The sequence below is a fragment of the Pagrus pagrus genome, assembly GCF_965226575.1.
Source record: "Pagrus pagrus genome assembly, chromosome: 15".
In the NCBI taxonomy this organism is placed as follows: domain Eukaryota; kingdom Metazoa; phylum Chordata; class Actinopteri; order Spariformes; family Sparidae; genus Pagrus; species Pagrus pagrus.
The window spans coordinates 3146177-3173444 of NC_140199.1; the positions used below are offsets into that span (position 1 = coordinate 3146177).

Below are 27268 nucleotides of genomic sequence, written 5' to 3' on the forward strand. Positions count from 1 at the left end.
GAGATGAGACAATCAAGCAAATACAGTCTGAGGTCAGAAGTGTCAGTTAATGCCATGATGTAAACTATGATTAATTTGATAATCACATAATCATTTTAGACATTTTTCAAGATATGAAAGTTTCTTAATTTGAAGGACTTGATAGTAAATGAAAAGTATTTTGGTTTTGAACTTTTGGTTGGGCAATTTGAAGACGTCTCTCTGGGAAACTATGATGAGTTATTCAGAATGTTTTTGACTAAACGATGATTCGTGACAATTATTGGCAGATTAAATAAAGAAGATAATCATTGCAGCCTCTTTCCAGGTGGAAATATTGATGGATTCAGACTTTAATTTACTGAATCGTACTACAATTGACTTTTAACTGGCTATGAAACAATTTATTAGTCATCTCTCTATATGGCCTACATAAACAATTGAGTCAATATATACTATTGGACTATTTCTGAATAGTTGTTTTTCTTAATGCCTGTCACCTGGTCAGATTTGTCCAGGTTGGATGATTCATTAAATGTATTTACTACTATTAGTATTAACAGTTTTTATGGTGAAGTGCTGAGGATAAAGCCTGAGGAAAGAAGCCACTCTGTAGTCTGATGGTACGGCACTGTTTCGCCCACACGGACCACCAGAATCCACAAAAGATGAAACTCGGAGCAGCTTTAAATGTTAATACATTTGCCACAAACATGTGCAACAATTTAATCATATAGTCACAACATAAAGAAACTGAAAGACTTAAAAATAGAGGAGAGTAGCGAGGAAGTAAAGGGAAAGGGAGCGATGCAGTGGGGGGGATTATGTTTCATTTCTGCTTCTCAGTTGGTTTAGAGGAAACCAGGAGTGGATTTATCAAAGCAGAACCACAGTAGGGCTTATCATCTCAGTGTCGCTGCAGCAATATGCAAATCTGGTTTTGTGGGTTGAAGGGGGGCGACGCCGCGGACTCTCACCACCCACTGCACTTATTTAACAACTCTTTCAATCCCTTATCTCCTTCTCACTCCTGACACATCTCCAACCATCTACATGTTTTCACTCACAAGTATTTTTTTAATTCACACCAGTCTTTTCTTATCAAACCTCTCAGCCTTTTAATACCTTGTTTCTCTCACGCTGCTCTTTCTATTTTTACTCACAAAGACGTTCAACATCTCACAGCACCTGTATTTTTTTTTTACCTCTTTCTTTCTTTCTCTCACTCTCTCTCAGATATTCCCGACTCTATCTCCGGTGCTGAATAGGCAGATTAGCGCAGGAAAAGGCGGCTGTGAATTACTGCTGCGCCTCTGTCTCTATTGACCCACTATCTAAGCTCGAGAGAGAGAGAGAGAGAGGCTGAGAAGGAAATGTAGCCCACAGTCTCTTTCTCTCTTTCTCGCCATCCTCAGAAACTCCACTGCACCAAAGAATATGTGCAGCCTGGTAAATCCATTAACCGCTGATTGAGTCTCGTTTTATATCAGACAATAAAGAATGAAACAACTGCAGCTGTGGGAGGCACAGCATTAAGAAGTAAAACTGACAGCACAAAGATAAAGTGAACTAGCGGCCATGGACGAGCGGTGACTGGAGCCAAAAATACAATCTCTTTCACCGTTGTTTTTTTTTTCCATCCCTTCCTTCCTCTCTGTCTCTGGTCCTGACTGTCACTCTCTTTCTCCTGCTTTGTCCATCATGTCAGGCCACTGCGACTATGAATCAGTCAGACAGTCACTCAGTGGTCAAGCTGTTCCTCTCCTGCGCGAGTCGCCTGTGAAGACAGACAGCATGTGTGAGTCGTCCACTGCGATTTGGCTGACGACGGCTGTCAGACACTCTAACAGCAGCGGGTCGCCTCTATTCTCTGCAATTTTCAGGATTCCTGGTCGGGAGATCGGGCCAAGAATTGTGGAAAAAATGATTATTTGATCACAGAATGCGTTTGGTTTCGAGTAGTAGAGTTTGTATCTGTCATTTCAGATCAGAGTGAAGGAAAAGCCATACAAGTGCTAAGAGATCTGTACTTCTTCTGCAGCTTGTAATGTCATCACACAGACGAGCCTGTGGACAAAGTCAGAGAAAGGAATCCAGAGCTCGAGACAAAATGGTGACAAAAGTGCATTTATCAGCATAAAGGTGCTGTCCTGCAGGATAATGTAATTCAAGAAGTGGACATCCAAACAATGAGATGTTGTGTTGATGTCTTGATTGTGTGGTGTCTCTTTTCTTTATGATTAATCTGCCAATTACTGTCACGACTAACTTGTCACACTCTCTAAAGTGACGTCTTTCAGTTGCCTGATTTGTCTAAAACCCAATGACTCTTCGTTTCCTGTCAGAAATAATAAAGATGAGCAACAAACCCTGAACATTTTAGAAGCTGGAAGCAGTAAAGGTTTGACATTTTTGATTGAAAGCTCAATAAAATGGTAAAAAAATAGATAGCAAGTCATTTTCTTTTTGATCTACTTATCAATTTCTCAACTAATCGTTGCAGCTCTAATTTCCAGCTCATCATATATCGACACTTTGATTGTTGGTGTTCGATCTGAACACCAACAACCAATCGTACACCAACCCAAAGCATCTCTGATCGAGTCCTGGTCCGAGCCACAGTGGTAGCAGGCCAGGTGAGGTAACCCAGATGTGCTATTCTGAAGCCACGTCCTCCAACTCCTTCAGACCAGATGGCGTGTTTAATTCCTCCATCATGTTCTGGGTTGGTCCTGGTCTCTCTGTCCCATTTGGATCTAACTGCATCTGGTTCCTTTCAACAATAGGGAGTTCTACTCTGACCTCCATCCTGATCTCTACACCTCCTCATCCTGTCCCTAAGGGTGACACGGCCCCACCCTGTGAAGGAAATGTTGACTGTTTCAGTTATCGCCTCCTCTTCTGAAGAAATACTGTAGCTTCTTATGACGTCAACACTAGTGACACATCTCACCAAAGCTACTGAAAACAAAGAAGGCTTGATTGAGGTAATTGATGCCAGTTGAGTGCTGATAGGATTTTTTTTTTGCCTTCAAGAGTTGCAGGTGATAAGATACCTTCAAGTTCTGATAATCTCCATAGACGTATCACTGTTTCCTGTTGGGAGTTTGCGGCACCTGGAGCTAATCTCAGCTTTGAAGGACATCAGGTCGATGGGAGAGAGAAGCACAAACTGGGCAACGAAACAAACACTTGCCACACTCGGCCCGAGGCGTGGAGACAAAACTCAAGAATAACACAGAAAGAAGAAAAAAGATTGAATATTGTGAGTTTGGATCGCCAGCAGAGAAACTACAAATGTTCAGGCTGGTGCTGCAGTCATCTTTTTTTTTTCTTCTCCTCTTCTGAAACCAACATTGGTGTTTTCTCTTTTTCTGCCTCTTACATATGAAGGGTCAGTTAATGGTGACACCTCAGGGGAGCCGAGCAAAGGAGGACAAGAAGAAAACAAAGAGAAGAAAGCGAGGACCGTGTGAGGAAGGCAGGCTAAAATAGGCTCGCTCATCGAGGATTCCTCTTGAAGTGTCTCCCATCGAGGCTGGGTGGAGCTAGCCTGCAGTGGCTTCACGTTCATACATGATAACATCAATGGAGGGGCTGCCGTCTGACCCTCAGCCGAGAGTCTCTCTGGGGAGTGGAGGGGTGGGAGGATGAAGGGAGGAGAAGGAGCGAGAGTCCGGGATGGATGATGGGTGGGCGATTCTTTTTTTTTAACGCCTCTTATCTGCTCCTTGGTGTTTTTGAAGTTGTACCATGTGTGTTTATGTTTATATGTGGGATTTCTCTGATCGTGACCGACTCTTGGATCACTCCTCAAACAGACGCCAGGACACAATCATCGACTCAAGGCTTTTGAACACAACAAGGACAGCCATTTCATTGATTTGGTGAGGAAAAACAACAGGAGAGCCTGGATGTCCCCCAGAGAGCAGCCTGACAAGAAGTGACGAGCCTCTTATCGGCCTAATTTCCCCCTAAATGATTCTGCTGTGGCTGTGATGAGCTAATGTCCAAAACATCAGATAGTGTGAGACGGTGAACACAAAACCCACCAGCGAAATAACAGTACTTTCCCCTCTGATACACGGACACTGCAATCTTAGTGCCCTCACACTGGTTTGATCTGGAGTTTTGTCAACCTCAAATTGCAGTCGTGCAGCCGGCGGCCTCTCAGGTGGTCATGGTGCAAAACTGGACTTGTTAAAGTTCTGCTACGTGACCTAATCTGACCTGATCTTCAGCCTCAGTTCAAGTCGTGTCAAGTAGGGAAGGGGAAAGAGACTGAGTGTAGACGAGTGTGTTCTGCCTGGGGAGCACACGGTCGGTAACGGATGAAATACAGTAAAAAAAAATATAAACTCCTGCAGTCTGGTAAAGTTCATGTTTAAAACTTTGGCAGGTAAGAGTCAGTTTTGGGTTCGTGACTCATTTGGGTCTCACGTCATGCATTTCTCTGCCTGTCTAATTGGTTTTATTCACATTAAAAATCTGACATTGATTAAAGTGAACAAATAAAAAAAGGCCAAAAGACTTTTCAGAATGTCTGACGGCAAAAAAAAAAAAATCTGATACCAGACAGCTTCAAGTGTAATCAGTGTGATGGATGTGACGTAATGCAATGATGTGACCTCCATTATGGGCATTACAGTTGAAATAAATAAATAAATGAAGGCCGTGCAGTAAAAAGCAGCTCAGTTGCTTATTTTAATCTTTAACTTAGTCTGTCTGCTACAGTGCAGAAAACAAAAGCTGTGCAGTTGACTATAGGAGTAAGTCTACATTTAGTCGTGACCGTACGTCTGGTCTTCAAGAGCTTTTTTTTACAAACTGAATCTTTCAGTTTTTCCCCTATTTTAACATTTTGAATTGTTACAATAGTTAATTGCTAAAATCTTAGGATGCAGAACATCATGCAGTGATCATGAGTTCAACCATCGCCAAGGAGGTCATGTTTTCACCCATGTTCGTCGGTTGGTTGGTTTGTCAGCAGGATCACTGGATTTTCAGGAAACTTGGACGGAGGATGGGTCTCAGGCCAGGACCGACCCGATTAACTCGGTACGTGTCCTGATAAAGGGACAGATCCAGGAATAGGGGATGTGGCATGTTTCTCATAATAAGAATAATGCATGGATATTGATGAAGAAAATCTGGATCTAGCAGATTTAAATATGCTTTCACAGAGTCATAAAGTCTTTTTTGAAAGACAGATTGCTGTTTGTGTACTGATTGAGGCTGTAACAGGAAATAGGAATAAAAAATATAAAAGTAAGGCCCAAGTTGTAAAAAATAACCTCCCAGCATCTTTGCCCCATTCACATCTCCACTCTGTGACCTTTTTTAAAAGCACAGGCTGCCCACAGTCAACATTTAAAGTCAGACTCATGTATTTTGGGGGATTTTGATAGAAGATAAAATGGAGTACATTCACTTTATTTCACTTTTAGCTGTTGACTGTTCTTCCAGTTTGCCCCTAATGCACTTGCTACCATTAACCTCTCTGAGGGTTTCTTGAATCATTATAATTTTCTGTGGGTATAGCAAAGCTTTTACTTTCTCTCTCTCACACACACTTGACACTTTTCCCTTTTCTCTCCTCCTCCTGTATCAGACTACAGTGACTGTTACCACGTTTTAAAGGCTTCGTCATGAAGCTCTCTCTACCTTCACAAACACCCTTTCATGGAGAGTGCTTTACTTTCCGTCTGCTCTGCTCGTTTCCCTCTCTCAGGTACCGGTTGTGTTGAGGGCTTTTTGCTTCCTGCCTGGAGGAACTGCGGCTTCTCACACCTGCTCCAGTTCCATACGGTCCACTTTATAAAGACCGTAACTGCCAACAGACAAACTGACAGCAATCTCCCATACAGCTGCAGGGGAGAAGGAAAATATAAAAGGAGAAAAAAAATGTATACGTGTGAGCCGAGGGGACAGAATGAGAGGTGGACTGAGATGGAAGATGAGCTGGAGGGAGAGAAGATTGGCCTCTTGCTGACGCTGCGTAATACTCCAGCCCTCGGTCGGGTCTGTGAGGAAGTGCTGCTGTCTTTTCGGTGATTTCTCAGCCGTGCGGTGGTCGGCTGGAGCGAACGGGGGGTATCGCGTGTCGTCCGTCTATAGCGGCAACATGAGCTCGGACTGGAAAGTCAGGATGTCTCATTCAGGGGAACAATTGATCCAACAGTAAGTGTTGGAGGGAAACCAGGCAGGTCCGACCACATCAGATCTCCTTTAAAAGGTGCCATATGTCAAGAGTTGTTCTGCATAATTCATTATGTTACTGCGAAAAACCTGCTGATGCTAACAGTAAGAACAGTCCTCTATCATAATATAAAAACATTTGGATTTAAACAATATGCTGTGAATTGCTGATCTGCAAAACATGTTCCAGCTTCCCCGCGTTGTTCTTCTGCTTTCTGCATTTATTTGGTGTAAGAGCAACACAGCTGACCAGACGCTGGTAATCCTAAAAAAGAGATGCTCAACTTTGGTTCAAAACCAAAAGATATTCAAATAACAAAGACATTATCGGAGGAAAGCAGGAAACAGTTGAAGTCATCTTTTCACTGCCGTCAATCATCCATCTGTCCACACTGCACAACATTTGTGATATTCCTGACAACCTCTGACTGGTTTTATATACGCAGACCCTCCCAATGAGCACCGATTTGATGACTTGTAGGTTAAAACAGTTGTAGATTTCAGTGACTGTATTGATTTCTGTATTTATCGTCTTACTGTACGTCACAGGCATTTAAATCCCATAGAAACAATGAAAGGTAACCTAGGCATTCCCAGAACAATAGATAACTTCTGACGTACTGACCAACCCATAACTGGTTACTAGACTAAAAACATCCTCACTGCGCTCACAAAGCAAAACCTCTTTACTCAATAATCTCTCAGTAACGACAAACTCTTCCACAGCAGAATAAACATAGAAAAATATGTTTTTTTACTCATCGACATTATGACTCACTGAACTTGTTGACATGCAGAATAATCCTGCACACTGCTCGACTGAACATCGTGTGTTTGTAGAGAAGAAAACAATGTAATTTCTCATTTGATCAGTGACTTTTGTCTGCCTTGACTGAAGATATGACTCGCGGGGCTTGAACATGTAACCTTCGGGCTATAAAACAACATCTCTGCTCTGCTCTGGTATGCGGCTGCAGACAGTTTTTAATGATGACAGCGCGGGGAAACATCAAGACACTTTTGATGATGCCTCGGATGTCATCACATTTTAGTGTGTTTACTCTGCTTTTCTTTTTAACTGCCAAAGCTGTTTTACATGAGAGCTGTTGGGAAGCCACCGCCAGGCACACGAGAAGCACCGCTCGCTGCATCTGGGTCTTTTTAGACATCGTTGAGCTGCTGAAAACAGTTCCAACTTGTAAAAGGATCCCACATGGTGCGGACGGTGTTTTTGTGAGCCTACAATGACGACGATACGGGATTTCATGGTTCAGAGACAGCTGACGGTTTACAACAAGGCCGACAGTCAAAAGAAAACAGAGAAATCGCCAGTAGGAGAGTTGATGTTTGTTCCACTTAATCATAAAAAAAGTGGCATTAGCTGTGCCTGCTAAGTGTCTGACGATTGAACATAAATACCGTCTGCTGATGATAGAGGCAGCCACTGCAGCTGGTCATTATGCACGACCTGCCGTTTCAAATTATCAGCACAAAATATGATTGAGGCAGCGCTTTTTTCCCTGTAAAAAGCAAAATATTGTGCAGCACCTTACTGGACAATATACACCGAGCATATAAAGAGACAGGCCGGCATCAAATTAAAACAGGCAAACCGAAACCACTGCAGAGGAAAAGCTAAATGCAACAGCGTGTACACAGAAACTTCAGTCACGACCGTCACGACTGTCCTGCCCTGGAAAATTATCACTCCTCAAAATTGTCAGTTGGGTGGCAGGAGGAGAGAAATAACTGTGACTGCTCATCTGGGACAGATTAACACAAATCAAACTTAAAGAGGAGATGATAAAAAGAAGAAGCTACACATTTTTTATGTTGTTTACTTGTCTGTCTGTCTGTGTGTGTTTTCGTGAATCGTACCAGACTGTCCCGGCGGAGGGATTCCAGATGGGACTCTGGGCAGATACAGCAGCACCGTCAGAACACCTGCTCTGCTTCCCCAACATGGCTCCATGGCTATGGGCTTCGGCACCGCCTGCACACACACACAGAGGACAGAGAAAACAAGTGCATTGAGTACACAATGGAGAGAAAATGAGTAAAAAAAGACACAAGAGGGTGTGTAATGTGCAGCGCAGGATAAAGCCAAATTACACTGAAACAGGATAAAAGGAATAGGAGCCATTTTAAGGCGTTTATAGTCAACAGCATGGTGATATATGTTTATTTACCCTCTCAGGCAGTGTCAGAACAGACTCTTAGACACCGTTGGCAACATCAGTGTGTTTAATGTGTGTATAGGTCCACAGACATCCAAGCACACGAAGCTCATGCAATACCATCCATACCAGATCCCTGCTGCCACCTCCCTCATGATCAAAGCTCCCAGCCGGGGGAGCGCAGGCTGACTGGCAGCATGTGGAGCTCCGCCTGCTGAGCAGCTAATGCAGACAGGTAGGAGAGCAAACCGTCCATCTCATGCTTAGATAGCAGACATCACTTCTGCTCTAAATACGTACACGATCACAGCTTCTCTCATTTATATCACTGATCATATTCCGCCCAAAGAAGACACGACAATCAAGTGAGCCAAACAGCATCGTGGGTCTGTTATCATCAGTAGGAAGGAGCAAAAACTCAGTGTCATGGTTATATAAGTGACTGTTTCATGGAAACTTTTATTGAAGTAGTTTAAATTCAGATTGGTTTGGATTTTACTTTTATAAAACTTGCTTTCTTGCAGAACAGGTTTGTGTAGGACAGCATGGAATAACACAAAGTCATTATGAAATAAAGAGCAAACTGAATGAATGTGATTATAGTGAAACCTTCGTATATTTGCACAATGAAGTGATGATCCTAAATCTTAAAATTAATTAAAAATAACATTGAACATCAGTGCCCCTGGGACTGATTATTGCATCCTGTGTGTCTCACTGCCTGTAAAATGATATGTCATGGCCGGACGGTGCATCCTTACATCTGAATATACATTGAGGAGGAAAGTCATAGTATAGTATTGATCAGGTTTGACTCCTCTGCCACTCTGAACCACAGAGGTCACAGACATATAGACCCTGTTCATTATTGTGGTCTTTGGGGAGTGAGATGTATACGCTCACACACACACACACACACACACACTGTATACAGTATTTATTTATCTCCCTGATTGCCATTCTTCCTTTTTCTTTCCTGTTTCTGATCCCCTTTCTCCGTTTCCTTTGATTCGTCCTCTTCCTCTGAGCGACGAGCGAATCTGTCAGTTCATGTGACAACTGTAAGCTTCGACTGACACTTAGACTTTAGGAAAGTCTTGATGATGTGACAAATCACAATGCCAGTCATACGAACAGCAGCCCTGTTGTAGAGCTTACCCAGATATGAATACAGAGTGCCCTGACACAGGTGCTGCTAGTGTGTGTTAAAGTATTTTTACGTGCTGTTGTGCGTAAGTTATTTTGCCACGTATGTTTTATTTGTTGCACAGATGTAAGTGCTACTGTCTTACCCAACACATCCTCATATCAAAACAACTGAATAGGTCGATTGATAGCAACTTGCAAAACCACATACAATATTTCAGTCTCTCGTCTCAAGACAACATGACTGTTGCAGCATACCAGCGACACACATATGGGACCTTTGGTTAGGTTTAGGTTTAGTAACTTCACTACGTTGGTAAGTTCAAAGAACTCACCGATGACTTTGGTTTCACACCGGACATGAACATGGGTCGCCTGAATGACAGTCCTGTGCTCGTTTAACCCGACCATCCATCCATCCATCACCAACCTCCTCCCCACAAGAACTTTTCACTCTTTAACTACTTCTCCTCACTTCCACCTTTGCAGCTGTAAATAATAAATATAGGACATAAGCTGATTTCATTTTCGACAAAGGCTGGTCTTACCACATCGAAGTCATAGGATGGTGGTCACAGTGGACGGAGGTTGGACGAAGTACAAGCACTTGACAGTGTTTGCGCTCTGTCATCACAAACTTTTTCAATATTTAACCGAGACAATGATCTTTCACCAACAACTGCAAAATGCCGAACACAACCATAAAAAAGCTACGAGCAGATATTCTGGGAAAAAACATAAAAACGTGTATGTTTGAGTTTTCTGCTTTCTGTTTGCTTTAAAGGGAACAATATCATATTTTCTGATTTTCTTTTCTTTATGCAAATGTGTCAACAACAGTATCACAGCTTTGTCATCTTGTTTTTCTTTTCTCTTTTCTTTTTTGAGAAACAAACACTGTTGAACACAATTAAACAGTGACCACAGAGCTGTTTGGTTGCTGCAGTAAAGTATTGTGGTTAAAATGTGCAGCTCTGTCAGACTTCACACATATAAAGCGGGTAACTGTGGAGAAAAAGACCATCTGTGCTCAATACTTGTGATTAAAGTTTCAGAACAACAAAAACGGCCGTCCAAATAATTAAATTAGAAAGATTGACCTTCACTTGTAAATACTCAGAAATCATCTGTTCAACCGTCCGATGTTTAATACCAGATAAAATAATCAAACCGCAGTATATTACAGTTTGTCAACCACCCACCAGGCGTGTATACAGAGTAATTAAAGGACACGTTAACACGCTGCTATCAAAGTAGTTTTCAACTTGACAGTACTTGGACCACCTTGTAACAAACACAAAAAAAGGACACACACACAAAAACACGCACAAACACACACGTAAACATCCCCTACGGTGCTAATAAGTTTAAGTGCTGGAGCGTACGGCATAATTAGAGGCTAGAGGCTCCCCTGTTTAGTGTTTTCATTGTGTCAGGAAATGATGAATTCCCTGCTAACTAAAAACACACACCAATATACACACACACACACACACACACACACACACACACACACACACACACACACACACACACACACACACACACACACACACACACACACACACCTAACTCTGGAACAAGAACTTTGCATTAACAAGCACTCTTACTCCTGATTGAGAGAAAATATGAGACTAAACAATGACTCATTGTTCTGATTAAAGAATGAGGAGAATAAAACGAGTAAGAGAGAAATGACGGGAAATGAAAAACAAGCGTTTGTTTGCACAGAAATTATGTTTCCTCACACACACACACACACACACACACACATTTTGACCGTGACATGCACAAATAACTAATGTTCACTTATTTATTTACTAACTTCACGGTGGCAACTGTCAGCATGGTTCCCAAGCAACAGCAACTGACTTTAGTTTGTTTGTTTGAGTGTGTGTGTGTGTGTGTGTGTGTCTATGTGTGTGTCTGTGTGCGTGTCTGTGGTTACAATCCACCAGTTCCTTTGATCTAAGTCGCTCACAAACCACATGAAACACACACACAGTCACGATCATGTTTAAATTCGTTCATGTGTACGAGGCACGACTTCATCCAGTAAATTACCGGGTCATTAAAAGTCACGCTTAAGTAAACATTAAAGATACCTGCAGAACAGTGAGTCAAGTGAATTAGTACATGTCTTTAAAATGTCTGCTATTAGCAGCAGCTACTACTTAAATATCAAAAGAATTAGCTGTATAGAAAGTTTAAAAAAAGGCATGTCTGTGAATTTTGTTAAAACATATATTTTTCCTCTTTAATTAAAGGTGAAAGGTCTTCTGAAAACATTACATTTTTGAATTTCAGGGGTTTATACACTGCATACTATGGGTTGAAAATTACAGGGTTTTTCTGATAATCAGAATCAGTGTTACTTTTCATTTATATATGTCTTTAACCTGATTGCTGATAAAATTATTTATTTAAAAAATGTGCTACTCCGTCTCTCATGCAGTCTGCTAGTTATCAAATAATGAAGTGAGTAATAAGTACAAGATTTGCCACCAAAATCTACTGAAATCGACGTATAAAGGGGCAGAAGACTAAAATACTTAAGTAACTGCACTTCATTTTATCACTGCAACCCTAACCCTAATCAATCAATTACAAAAATAAGCGACAATGAAAGTAATCATTACGTGTAACCCTTAAAAACAATGAAATATTAAGGCACTAAGCAACAACCATGACAGTCATGACTAACTGAACTGACGTTTTGTGTTTCCTAAAGTCCAACTAACACGTGTAATTTATGTCCAACAGCATAACATATTTACAAAGACTGATTGAACGATCTTAATATTGATTACATCATCTCGGCGTTCATTTACTCTTATTGGTGCTGATCTCTGCAGAGATGTTGTGAAGTGGCCACCGTCAGAATTACAGGTCAAAACTTCTACACAACTTTTTTTACTTTAATACAGTAACGCACTACTTCTTCTAGTCAATACACTTTACACACACACACACACACACACACACACACACACACACACACACACACACACACAGTGGTTGAAGTGATGTGAAACTGATGTGTATGTGTGTGTGTGTATGCCTCCATTAGCCGGTTGACCCTGTGACACTTCACACACTGGACCATTTGATTTCAATGGTTAATAACAGGCTGCTTAGGAAAATGACAAATCTAACAGTGGAGGGGTGTGTGTGTGGTGTGTGTGTGTGTGTGTGTGTGTGTGTGTGTGTGTGTGTGTGTGTGTGTGTGTGTGTGTGTGTGTGTGTGTGTGTGTGTAAATGATGAAGCACAGCCAGTGTGATGTGACGACTGTAAGAGCTTTCTCTGGCTCCTGTCCCAACCTAATCACAGTAAGTGAGAGAGAAAGAGAGAGAGAGAGGGGGGGGGAGAGAGAGCAGCAGTGACTATTAGGAGAGAGAGAGGTAGAAATGACCAGAGGAGAAGAGGGAGGGGTTGGTATAGAGGTCAGCGAGGTCAGAAAGGAGAGTCAGGTGGGTGGAGTCCAGGTGGGCACTTAAGTCAATAGTAAAATCCTGCTGAGCTGTCGGTCCAGTATAAAAGCTTTCTCTGCTGACGGCCGCTAAGTAGAGCTGAAGACATCAGAGAGAGCGAGAGAGCGAGTGAACCGGGTCTCTCTCTCTCTCTCTTTTTATTTATATTTTAAATATCAAGTGCCACTTAAGCCCAGACAACAGTTTTCGCTGACTGTGTGCAATGTTGAAATTGGCTACTTGGCAATACTGAGCAATTTCAGTTCTTCGCTCTATAAAGAATTATTGGAAGAAATCCAGGAAAGATTGATGTTTTAACCAGGAAGGTTTTTTTGGTGGTTTGGTGCCATCCTCAGTCCATTTAGCCGAGCAGACTATGATGACTCAAGGGTTCTGGTTCTTCCTTCCAGATCATTTTGTTTGTTTCTATAGAAATGATAAATCTATTATTAACAATATACAAGGTAAATCACAGTCTGATGAGGACTCTATGGTTGAAAATGTAATCAGGGTATTACAATCCATTTTTACTCTTGTTATTGGGCAGCGACCTCTAGTGGCTGCAGGGATTATTACAGCTTCAAAGGAGGAAGCGAGGAGAAATGGTATAAAGAGAAAAAGTGATGGATGGGATGGGATTGGACGTTAGTGTAAACAGGAAGTCAATGGTGAGTTTTTAACGTAGTAAAGTAAGGTCATATACATCAGGTAAAGTAATTTACTTAACGTTAACCTAACAAACTGTGACCGTATGATGGAAACGGTGATCGATCGACCTCTTCAGTTGTTAAGGTATGAGAATGCATGGCATTAATCTCATGTGTTTCTGTTTTACACTTTGGTTTTAATTAGGACATAGTTCATGTCCCTCGCCAAACCATCTCCCACTGGCCAACTTTAACCAGATCAGATCAACAGTAGGGGAACACTACCACCAGTCCAGTCAGTTGGTAAATCAAAGTCTTCTTGGTTCAGTTAATAGAGACCAAAAGTGAAAACCTGTCTTTAACTGAAATATACTCTCCAGCTCTCACATAACTGATGCTAGCAGCATCTACGCTAACCTCTTGATGGGCCGCCATTGTTGTTTTCAACTTCTCTGGCTGATCGTCAGCCAAACCGCGCTCGTAGCTGCCAGTAGTTCCTCAAAGGATGCAGATTGGATGTAGATTCGAGCTGGCAGTCTCAACATAGCCGCCTGACTCGACAGCTCTGTTACCCTCACATCAACACCACATGCTGCCACGGCTCTCACCACCACCAGCCTCCCTCCGCCTTCTGTGCTAAAGCTTTTGGTTGATCACTTTGCCAATGTTCATATAGCGCGTGTACACATATGTCCAAAGTCTATATGTGTTTTTACTGGTGGATAAAATCCCAGAAGCATGTGCTTCTTCACTCCTTAAAGACACGCCTTTGTTTCTTCTTTCTGCTGTATCTAGCGGTGTAAGGTTTGCAGTGCCACACATGATTTCTATGATTTCTGAATCTATCCTTGTGTTGTTTCTTTCTGCTCGTGGTCAGCGTTTGCCTCAACGTGGCATTGTCATACAGAACAATAGCACAACTTCCTGTCACGTCATGTGACTAACTGGCTAGAAAAGTTGCCTTTTATCAAATAAAAAGTCTTTGATTTCTTTTTACAGGAAAATAACCATAGAAAGGAAACTCAAGACAAGGTCAGTTCACGCTGCACCGTCTTTCGAGTCCATTACTTCTCTCTCTTTTCATTTATCAAAAATAACAAACAGAGAAAACATTTCTTTCCGAGAGAAGCGAGGTCATTCAACAAAGTGTCAGTCTCACCTCTATCCTCCTTTCATCTCCTCTCCTCACAGCTTCCTTCCCCCTTCTCTCCACTTTTTTCTTCCACATCTCCTCGCCTTTTTTCCTCTTGTACTCGCTTCAAACAAACAGTTGTTGCAATAGTCGTCCCATTTTTGTCCCCCGGGACGAACAAAGTGGACAATTGAGCAGTAGTTATAGGTGGGGGTTAGCACCACAGCAGCATGATAGATAAATTGTCTGAGGCCACAGAAAATTGAGCCAAAACTTTATCTTCCTGTGACACAGCTGCTCTTATCCTCCTCTTCTGTTCTGAAGCCGTGTTCTCCAGCAGCTTTCATTGAGTTCTGTTCTGTACATCAGGGTGAAATCATAGCAGACACATTGTACATATGATGATTTAAAGTAAACTCTACAAGATTTCAGAGCAGTTAAACTATAGAAAAGGAAAACAAATGAGGAACAATTTAGTGTGACAGTTTTAGATTGGTGTAATATTCACTTCATTTAAAGAGCTTGGCACTCACTGATGACAAAAACACAAAGTTTTAGGATTTGTAAGTTTATAATGCGTCACTAGGCATTTTGTGAATTAATGTAAACAAAGGAACACTGGATGTAGAAGCTGATTTTCCATTTCGATCAATTCATTTGGGTTTTTTCAGCTACAATAGCAGTTTTGCTTTGATATGAAAGAGATTCTGAAAGAACTAATGCTGTATATGTTGAACGAGGACGGACCAGTCTCCAGGATAAAATGTTGGAAGTTAATCTGTGTGCAAACCACAGATGATGTTTATATCACATCATGTCCACATTACATGCTCATCACATGACTGTCATGTCGGCAGGTGGAGGGGATGGTGGTGGAGTTGCAGGTGTCAAGGCTGCCGAGCCAGTGACCACAGTTTCAAGTGTGTGTTTCAGCTGGTGCAAGTGTGAAACTACTGGATATTGTTAAGGAGACCTTTCTGTCGTTTATGTGGTGACAAAAACAGGTATTTAAACCCAAAACATGATGTTTTCCTAACTAGAGCATGAGCATTGGGAGCAAGGAAAAAATCTGACAATTTAACCTATAGAAAGGGTAAAATAGCATCATGAGGAGACAAAGTTTGATCTGATCTGTGGTTTTGCAGAAACATACTTTGTCAACATTTATTGTGGCGATTGACAAGGACCCCTCGAACCTGATGCATTATTAAAAATACTAATCTAAAATATCAATAATATCGTTATGATTACATTAAAAATGCTGTGATTAAAAAACAAGATAGTAATAATAAAGGATGTAGGTCTATGTATTTCAACAAAGGAAAATAGGAAGAAGAGAGACCTTCCTGTTTTAAACAACCTTTGTGGGTTTCAGGTAGACTTAAGAGTTTATGAGGTGCATCTGAATGAGCCAAGTTCTTGTCCCTGTGTTCCTCAGACACAGACAGACAGCAGAGGACAGACGAGTGTCCGTAAATAACACCAAACTACATAACTATCTGACTAAAACATTTGCCCATCAGTGTGGCAGACAATTCAGATATTGACTTCTAAAACTAAAGCTCTAACTGTATTTGGCACTTGCCGGATGTTAATTTAAGATCGTATAAAAGATCGATCCTGGGATTTTATGAGTCAGTATAGGTAATTCAAACATCCGTTTTTTAATCTATGTCCTAATAAAATCACTTACTCATACAGTTGTTAAGAATTTCTATAATAATCAACCTATCTTACTGTTCAGCTGAAGCTCCTCCGCCATCCTCTCCCTTCAAACCCCCTCCCAGCATTTTCACCATTATCACCTTTCAATAACCGTCTTTATAGATCTGTACTTTCCGGGTGACCTGCTGGCTCTGTGATGGGTCTGAAAAGTTTGGAGTTGAGGTTAAAATAGCAGGTTAATGCTTGATGAGATGCAGCCACGGGAGATGGTGCTCAGACAAAAACAGACTTCAGCACAGTGAGGAGGAACAAGTATGTCAGTACTTGATAGCATTAGGGTACTTAAATGTTCTCCAGCTTGTTTTTATGCACCTTGTTTCATCCACTTCTAGGTTGAGAACTACAGAGGCATTAGTGGAAAATACGAACAAGGGGTAATGTAGATGGTTTATCCTCCATCTTCATAATGGAGTCCCCATGTGGAGAGGGACAAAGCTCAAATCTATAGGAGGAATAAGTGAACATTACGTCTCTCAACAGGCTCAATACTTTCAAAGATGATAAGTAACACTAATGCTTAAGCTAACTTTGCTGGTGACATCACCTCTATGCTTTCATCTGAAGGTGGAAAGGTCTTCCATCTGATTAAAAAGTAAGTTCTGGATGGACTTTGTTGAATATGTTTTATGTGTTAGTGTTGAATGCATGATGCAAAGACCAAAGAAGAAGAAGGAATGTTTAGGTCAGTGTGGCGTCGCCATCCGGGTGATATTTGTTTGTATTGTCTGGTTGAGACAATCAGTTGGTTAATTCATTATCCAACGACAGAAAATAATCACTTTTGATATTCAATTAATCATTTAAGTCATTTTTAAAGGTCCTTATTTCTCAAAATGCGAAAATATGCAGCTTTTTTTGTTTTATGTCGTAAATACAACATTTGGGGATTTGGATTGATGGGTGGACAAAACAACACATTTGTCACGGGTATGTTTCACTCTCCAAACATTTTAAATCAAGGATTTAGTAGATTAGTTTTAAAACCAGCCCATCCTCGTCAGAAAGACAGCCATATGGGTTGACTGTGCAAATGGCAGCGACATCTAGTGGCTCTAGTTATTACTACAGCAGCAAGGGAGGAAGTCAGATGTGGTTAAAGTAGCAGGACCGGGTGGATGTGTGGGTCAAACAAACACAGGACTTTCACCTGGGAGGCCGCTGTAGGAACAGAGTTGCATATAAGTTTCATCAGGCATCCACAATTTCATCTCCTCTGTCAGATCCATTAATGGCAGAGAGAGCAGTCTGTGTTTAGGATCCATGAGGGTGACGTGCTTGTGTCAGTGAAGTGGAGTTAATCTGTACGGTTTAGTGAAACACGACCCAGCTGCAGCATCTAAAAGTCACGTCAAACATGACTGGAAACAAAACATTTCCTCAGGTTTGTTTGAACGCTGAACTTGTGACCTGAGAGCTGACGCTGAGACTCACAGGGAGGTAACAATCACAACTGTAACACCAATTATCTCACAGGATCATTAAACAAAGTGGCTGGAGGTCAAAGAGGATAAAAGCACAGAAAACAAACTTTAACGACAGCGCGACAGTGCCTAAACTCCTCTCCTTTCCTCTGCTCCACATCGCCTCCTCAGCTCCACTTTTGCTCTTGTTGTCCTTCACAATCTTCGCTGTCGGGCCGCTCCGTCTTGCCCATTACTTCCATCACTCTCACTCTATCTCTTCCTCCTAATGGCCGTCTCTCGCTGTCGCTCCGTCTGTCTCTCCAAGTCTATCCGTCTCGCTTCCTCCACCTCTTTTTGTCTGTCAGGAACACACACTCTCAGTCTGTCCAAGTGACATTATTAAAACATTGCCGGACAAACACTGACTGTATTAAACTTTTATGACTTCTAGATTTATAGACATTATTTCAAGTATCACGTAGATCAGACCTGAACTACCTCGACTAAATATTCACCAAATTTAACTGAGTTTTAGACATCACTTACTAGGATGGGAAAGCTAAGAGTCAAACAAGGCTTTATCAGCTTCTTAACAACTGGAGAAAAATAAAAGCACCAGCTCGGATATCAAGTACATCTCTCGAAACGATGCTCGTCTTATCTTTGTTCATATCAACAAAAGCTGCAGGCATGATCTCAGAACACAGCAGGGTCTTTGTTACGCTGATTATCAGGATGTTACACTATTAATACTTCTCTGTTCGGAGCAAATAACTGTGTGAAGAGGCGCTGGTGCTGTAGGTAGGTCGGGGTTTGATTTACTGAATCTGAAACTTGTATCGAATATATATCCAAATCCTTTTCCCCGAATCCCTAATTGAATCTGCTTGGGTTTAATAAAAGCACCTGTAACTAAAGATTAAATTAAGATATGATCACTTCTTATTGGCTGTGACGACAGAAACGCAAAAGTTTTAAGTGGATATGGCATAAAAAAATATTATATGAAAATCAAGTTTTTCCACTATTATCACCATCATCGTGTATAACAGCAACATTTAATGGCCAAAAGGATTTTTAATGAATTAATGTAGATGTCACAACGCGTGCAGAGGATTTGATTTACTGCGCCACAAAACACAAGCAGCAAATCGTGTGCATATTTTATTCATCTTGGCCAAAATCTTGAAAATAATGATTTTTTTGGCATTCAGTCGCACATTATTGGCAGGCTTGATTATACACTTGACCCTGAAAAATTAAGGTTTGACAGCAAAAGTGAAGAAATTGATTCCCGGGGAAACACAAAAAACACCGGAAGGTTACTTAAAGTCAGGACTTATCACTTTTTCCCTCTGTCTTGCTCCCTCCCACTCTTCCTCATCCTCCCTGGTGGCATTTTAAGTGGCTTTAAACTGACACAAAGGGCTCAATGGTGGATCGAGGGGCTTTGAACGCGCCGTAACCCCGACTGGCCTCCCTGACGAACACATCTAAGACCGGCACACACGGGAAAACACACACACACGACCCGCCGAGTCTCCCTCTGACCCCTGAGGTGTGGAGAGTGCCCCCCTGTCGTGCCCTCCTTAGCCGATTAGACCGGCCATGCATGTCCACCCCCGCGGGGCAGAAAATTGTCGTGTCCAGTCCTCTCTATCCAAAACCCCTTTTTTTTCCATTTTCCTCCTCTGTCTGTATCTGTCGCTGGCCTCCCCCGGGGAGCCCGCTGGATTGAGAGGAAATGGCGCTGATCAGGGAGCGAGACAGAGTGTGTGTTGATGTATGTGAGTGTGTGTGTTTCAGTTTAGGTAGGAACATGTTTCAGCAGCCCTACACAAGTGTGCTTCAGAATGTAAGTATGCATTTAGAGATGAATCCAGAACAGAGTTTATGATGTTTTTGCAGCTTTGCCACATTCACAGATGCAGGCTGACACCACAGCGCTGCTGATCAGACGTCATTTTGAGTTAACGCAAGTAGACCAGACCAGACTCGACCCAGAAAACGAACTAGGTCCCAATATATTCAGTGCAACTGGATTCCAGATAGTGCCCCAGTATATCACACTGGCCTGTGTGTCTTTAGGTGAATACATGAGTGGGTACAGACAGATCATTTTTCTCTGTTCTTTTAAACTGTAGCTGGTGGTCTCAGCTTGGACCCATTCTGGACCAGGTCTGGCTGTTTTCTGGTCCCGTTTGGTTCAACTGTCTTTCATTCATGGATGTTTTTGACATTAAAAAACTGAAATGTTTTAGGTCAGATTTAACTATTTGGACCAATGAGGACCTTTGGATCTTTTGATGGTGCCTGAAAGGTGGATTAAAGTTGTTAAATGGCGTTTAAGAAGAAGCAATTAGGCTGTTTTCAAATCAAAGCGGTCTTTGCTGCTACGTTCAGAGAGATGTCTAAAGTAAATTAATGTGAATAAAGTTTAAAGTCTAGTAAAGTCTTTTCTAAATCTGGGAGCTCTAATGAATCACATGAAAACAGGAAACAAATCAGAGATGCTTCCCTCCTGTTTAAGTTCTCGGTCAGCTGTTCACAAACTCGGGTTCACTCTAGCAGATCGGGGTTGAAGCAAAATCAGAGTGGTGGCAGTGCTCACATCGGGACTGTGAGAAAACTCTTGGTAGCTGATTATTTTCTAAATAATTCTGCATAAAAGACTTTACAGAGAGAATATTTATCCCACTGTTGCCTCCCAGACGTTTCAGCTGATCCAGGGACTCATACTCATACTAATAAATATACAGAGCGTCTGTTTACTGCTGTATTCAAAAAAAACATTGAGATGTAAACAAACATTTAACAGCACCAGAAAACAGCCATGACTGTGTCTTTGTTGGGTAATTCTGTATATTAACAGATCTGTCAGACGGGGGAGTATGAGCAGGTTACAGTGTGTTTGCTTTTCTCAGATTTAGAAAGTAATTAAAGTCAATATAAGATGATTTACATGGACTGACATTTATGTCTCATTAAGTGGTAATTACGATATACATTCAAGTTTTTGTTTGATCATTTTCGCTTTCTTCCAGTCTCACAGAGAACCATCAAACTGAGCAACACACCCTGAAAGCTAAACCATTAAATATGGTGATTGCCAGCAACTCCCAAAATGACAAACATCCCCGCTCCCACACCAACACGACTGCTGCAGCGCATCAGTGAGAAGCACACAAGACCTTCCTGCACCCATACTTGCAGTTTGGCTAGATAAGGATTTGTTTTCATTTTGGAAATCATCATGGTTTGGTCACGTTAGGCATGTCACGTAACTTCACTGAGTAACAAACGTAAATATAGGTCGAAATAAGCTGCTTTCACGTCATTTTTCTGATGAGGACATGCTTAACTGTGACACTTCAAAATACCATGTAATACAATGTAATTTGTGACGTAGGCATTCCTTTAGATCAACCAGTATTCCCAGTAAAGTCTGCAAACGTGTCAACCCACCAGTTAGGAGAGGCTGCATAATGCTCACGACCTCTGACCTTTACAGCGAGCATGTGCAGACGCGCTGTTCCTTCCCTGTGGCATTTGAGAGCGAGCTGTTTTTTCTTTGAATGAATAAAACAAGTGAAAAAGTGCAGTTTGCCATTTGTATCTCAGCTCATAGCCTGAGGAGAGCGAGACGGAGGGAGCAGGCGGACATGTTTGAGGTATTTCTAAGAAAAAAGAAAATCCCTTCCAGCTTTGAGAGTGAGAGGAGATTTTCCGGCACAAAGTGGTATCGTTATCCATATAATCAGACAGATCCAGCAGGAGATACGGTGTGCCTCGTCCCCTTTCTTCTCCTGCTTTTTCTTCTCTTGTGCCCTTAAGAGCTGTTCTTCATGTCTCATAAACAGTTTGTTGTCACCTACAACTGGTAAACAAGTAAACAAGAAGGCTCTGCAGAGAGGACTCTGTTGTCTCTGTGACAACCTCCTGCAGGCTGTCCTCCAGCATCTTCCTGACGAGCTCCACACTTTACTTTTATATTTCAAATGTATGAACACAGGAGAGGGAAGTAGGAGTGGGGAGGAAACACGGAGAGGAAAAGGGGAGAGTAGAGGAAATGAGGAGAGACTAGGATTGGGGGAGGAGGCGAAACTAGCAGATGAAAGTGTAGGAGAGGACGAGGAAAGGAGTAGAGGAAACAAGGAGAGGAGAGGAACAAGAAGAGAACAGGAGATGAAACAAGGAGAGAAGAAGAGTTGAGTACAGGACAAGAGGAAACAAGGAGATGGGAGAAATGAGGAGAGGAAACAGGGAGAGGCTAGGAATGAGGGAAGGAAACAAACAGATGAGACAGTAGAGGAAGAGGAAACAAGGAGAGGAATGAGAAGAGAACAGGAGATGACACAAGCAGAGGAGAAGAAACAAGGAAAGCACATAAATGAGGAAAGGAAACAAGAGGAGGAGAGGGCAGAAAAGGAAATGAGGACAGGAGAGGAAACAAGGAGATAAGAGGAAACGAGGAGAGGAGACGAAATAAGGAACAAGGGAAGGACCCTAGGAAGGGGTCAGGGAGGGGAATGAGGGAGGGAGAGGAGAGCAGGTGATAAAACCAAGAGAGGAGAGGGTTGGACAGGAAATGAGAAGAGGAAAGAAGGAGAGGTGACAGAAGAGGAAATAGAGATAAAACAAATTGAGAAGGAAACAAGGATAGGAAGGAAAAAGGAGGTGAGGAAGAGAGACGAGGAGAGGAGAGCAAAGGAGAGGGAAGGAGACAAGGACATGAAAGGAAGTAAGGGGATAGGATGAAACACGTAGAAAGGAGAGATCAGACAGGAGAGAAGAGGAGGAGGGGAAATGAGTAGATGAAAATCTGAGAGAAGAGAAGAACTGAGGAGCGTTGAGGAGGAGACAGGATGTCAGGAGAGGAAAAAAAGGAGGATGAAAAGGAAGATAAGAAAGTAGAAGAGAAAAAGCTTAAAAGTGCAGTCGTAGGGTTGAAAAGATGAAAAATGTGTTGAGCGACGCTGCAGAGACGAGGGGAGGAGGAGGGAGAACAAGGGGGAGGAGAACAAACCAAGAGGGTGGAGGGCAGGAGAAGGAGAGATGACGAGACAGAGGCGAGGGGGAGAGAAGATGACAGGGCTGAAATCAGGAGGAGAAATGAGGAATGATATCCTTTTAACCACACACACACACAAACACACACACAGTCTCTCTCTTTGGCTTTAAGCTGCACCGCCGGGACTCGGTGGCTCAGAGTTGCTCTCTGTGTTGTGGGAACAGAGTCGGCTGCTTGTCAAGCGAATCGCTAAGTGGTGTTTGAAGGCTCCCAGAGAGGGACCGAGATCGAGTGTCATGTTGAATCAGCCTATTGCTCCGAGAGCAGGACGCAACCATTACAGCAAATTATTTACAATTTTCATCTATTAGAGTGTTAATCTGCCTTATAGATTGTGCTGCGTTACACGTTCACATTCACCACCTGCCTTTTCTACCATCCTCGAAACTGCTGCTATTCTTCTTTTTACATCCCTCTTCATCTGCCTCTTATAACCTTTGTAAGTTGTTTTGTTGTCTGGATTTCTTGCCTTTATTGCGTCTCTCCCTCTGTCATATTTTTTATTCTCTCAATAAAAAGGTGCAAAGCGGGAGAAGTTACTGTTTACAAAGTATTGTTTCCTGGGGCTGAGCAATAAACGGCACAGTCGCCAGGATTCTTTCTGAAAAACACAGATACGTTCAAATGTGGACATGTCATAGGCTACGTACTCACAAAGCACGTCTATCATATTCACATTAAATGTTTATTACCTCACATAGATGTTGGGAGGTGGTGGAGTTAAATGCAGGAAGGATGCCGAGGCAGTGACCGTAGTTCCAGTCTGGGTTTCAGCATTTGTAAACGTGACACCACTGGATATTTTTAAGGAGACCTCGGGACAATTTCCAAAAAAACTGATTTTCACTGGAAGTCTGGCCATTTGCAGCCGTGTTTGTGCAACCGAAAAAGGGTATTTTAAGCCAAAACATGATGTTTTCCTAAATGGTCTTTGAGTCTAAACCTTACCAGACCATAAGCAAAGTGTTGTGACAAGAGAATAAAAGAAAATCGAACCAAACGTTACGTTAACTTGCAACGTATCTGTGGTTTGCAGAATCAAACATTACCAACATTTAATCTGGTGATTGGGTCTGATGACTTATCTAGTGTTCTGAAGAAACATACTTTGGCTGTCTCTCTTGCTAAACAGGGACAATGGATGCAGTGGGAAGGTGTGGAGAGAAGAAAGATCAGCTGGAGGAAACTCTGGGAAATGGGAGCAAGTAAGCGCAGTTTTATCTCCATCAGTGGTACGGCGAGGACCCAACCTGTGCCCTCGGCCCAACTCCAGCAACTCTCAAACACATCATGACGGGCTGCACGACCTGCCTTACGCAAGGGAGATACACCTGGCGGCACAATCGGGTACTGAAGAGCCTGGCAGCAGCTCTGGAAAGCAAGCACAGCGAGACCAACTCCTTGCCACCAAGAGCAACCAACCCCCTGAAGGCAACAACGTTTGTCAGAGAAGGACAGAAAATGCCAAAACATCTTTTTCCAGCCAGTGGATTTGGCTCAAGCGGAATGACTCGTGTTGGGCCCCAAGTACCACTCAAGGGTGAATTTGGGAGGCGGCTGAGCACAGGAGCTGAGGGCTGATCATCCTGCAGCGGACCACCCTTGGGGAGGATGTATAGTGCTAAAAGGCCGAGACACCCAGTGATGCAAGGGCGCACTACTGAAGATGCGTCCTCTGCTCAACTGTCCCCAGAGTTTTACCCTGGCCAAGATTCACCTCCCACACAACTCGGAGAAGGAGTAAGTGCTCACCACCTATTGGCACGAGGGACAGTGTAACATCTCGTCCTGAGTTTTTTTGATTCTGCCAGTGTGTCTAGGGAAAGTCAGGGCCGAGTATCTGGGCATTCACTGAAATAACTTCCTTGAGAAGTTTTGATTTAGCTTAAAATGCTGACACTCTTCCTGCATTGTTGACACAGTGGTTCCTCCCATTAAACTTTTCACTTGCATCCACTGTTCATGTACTTTAAAGCATCTTCTGGATGCCAGAACTCAAAAGTATATAAAGTAGATAAGTACGTCACAAGAACATTTTATTAGAAAGTGTATTAGAGGCTCAATAATGTCGATGCAGACAATGAATTGGACTTTTACTCCTGGATACCTTCATGCCCAAAGTAACTCCACTAGAAGCTCCTCCATATTCTCTTTGTCGTCCTGTTTTCTGCCTCAGTTTCTTACTCTATTCATCTTTTACGTCTCTCTCTCTCTTTCCTTCATCACTTTTCTCTACTAGTTTATGTTTTGTCGCCGTCATTTCCTCTTCTCCTTTCTCTCCCAGTCCTCGATGTGGGACAACGGGTCACATCCTTGTCTCCGCACACACCCGCATATTAAACACACCGTATGAATGTGTGTTTGTGTGCGAGCGAACGAGAGGGATGCGAGTGTGTGTGCGCGAGTCGGCGGTTGCGTTGAATTTCCATTTTAATCAGCACGTCGGTGAGCGAACAATCCTATTACCGCAAGGGAGGACAGAAGGGCCACTTCACAACCTCTCCCTCTCTCTGTCTCCCCTCCGTCTCCCCCGTCCTCTCTCTCCATCCCTCTCTCACTCCGAGACGACAAATTAATCATCCCTCTAATGCCTCATGAAAGCCAAACTTTTTTTTTTTTTTCCTGCCTCTTCTTAATTCGGGAGGTGGAGTATATCTTTCATACACCCCCTCCTCCACCTCCTCCTCCACCTCCTCCTCCAGACGCACACACCCATAAAGACACACACTTTCTCCATCCTCTTCGCTTCTCCTTTCACTATTAGTGTTGGAAAGATTAATGTGTTTTCTGGCTGCCAAGGATGCGTACTTGCATCCACAAGGGAGAGTATACACACAAATATATATACCTGGTTGCACACACATAGATGCTCCTGCACACCGTATGAACGTATACACATGCCTAGACGCATGTCCACATGGCCGAACATAACGATGCTCCAAAGGCCGTCATCATTTCTGAAAGTGTTTTATTTTTTTTTTTCCTCCTCCAAATTCGGTATTGATGGATTGTAGAGGAGGAGGAAGAGCGGAGATATCGATCACGGAGAAGAGAGGAGAACAGAAACACACTCATCATTAAGAGGGCAGAGAAGAAAAGGCTGTATACCGAGGAAATGGCCTAATGAGAACGAACATGGTAGCCGGGCAGCACACTATAGCAGCGGTTCCACACTTCTGGTTCCGTCAGTGATTCAGAATGGGCCGGGTTTTGCTCTCGTGACTGGCGGCTGCAGAGCAACTGAAGGAAACGGAGCCACTGTGGATCGCTCAAACTTACATGTAACTTGAAAAACATTTTTTAACACCAGAATGGTGGGTTATCAGATAATTTGTGTAAGATGTGTGAAAGAAGGCAGAGTTTGAACTTCTCTCTCAAGCTCTCTTTTGTCATTCTCCAGCTGAACCATTGTTATTCCCAATTCATCACATCAAGACTGAAAAAGACAAGCAGAAGACACAGAGTTCCTGGAGAGAGATCAAGGAGTCCTCGGGATGCAGCCAGTAGGAGGCTATGAAGGCAGGCTTTTCTGTCTGCCTTTGAGTGTAGCCAGACAGTAGACGCTTGGGACCGGATACATACAGGTGAGAAGAAGGAATACAATCTAGAAAGTCCAGTTTGAGTAATATATCCATGAGACTGACACCATTATGATTGGCCAACACAGAGCTGTGAATGACAGAAGTCTTATCTCAGTTTGGAATGAGATGACTTTTGTTGTTTACAAATAAAGATTGATTAATTGATTGGTTGATCTCGACTCTTGATCACAAACAGGACTCTGGTTCTTCGGAGGGAAGACCCGGCCCCACCCATCCAACCACCCACCTCCTGACTTGGACTTTTCTCGCTTCTAGCACTGATGCTGTCGGGGTGTCTACAGGGGGGATTTTGAAGCGCAGGGCTGCTGACCAGGCTGAGAAGCGGCTGTACACTAACTAACTAAGGAAAATTTGCACTGTGCCGGTAAAAGCTGAAGATTGATTGATGGGGAAAGGGCTAAGCCTTTATAAAAGAAAGCCACATTTTATTTGACAGGCAGAAAACATCATTTGGGGCCTTGAACCCTTCTCTAAGTCCATTTTGGACGTGGCTATGGAAAAGCTTTGCTAAAACCCGCAAAGAGCCTAATTTTGTTAGTCTAATTAAGATCCAAGTCTCTACAAATACAGTCGAAATGTAATGCTGGACTACAGATAAACGAGGATTGTCATGGATTTGGATCAGAACTCTATACAGTACAAGCTTTACAAATTGTATCTTTATAGACTTTCCAAAAAGTATTTATTTAAGATGCCTGAAGGAGGTAATTAGAGATT

At 42.5% G+C, this 27268-nt stretch overlaps 1 protein-coding gene across 3 annotated transcripts in view; it reads right to left on the reverse strand.

The window, feature by feature from the left end:
- The window catches only part of atrnl1a (attractin-like 1a), a 247352-nt gene that overhangs the window by 8971 nt on the left and 211113 nt on the right, over positions 1-27268 (reverse strand). For all 3 annotated transcript variants that reach the window (XM_084375615.1, XM_084375614.1, XM_084375613.1), the window contains one exon: positions 8056-8170. In XM_084375615.1, the coding sequence (XP_084231741.1) occupies positions 8056-8170 (115 nt within the window). The remainder of the gene's footprint in view (positions 1-8055; positions 8171-27268) is intronic.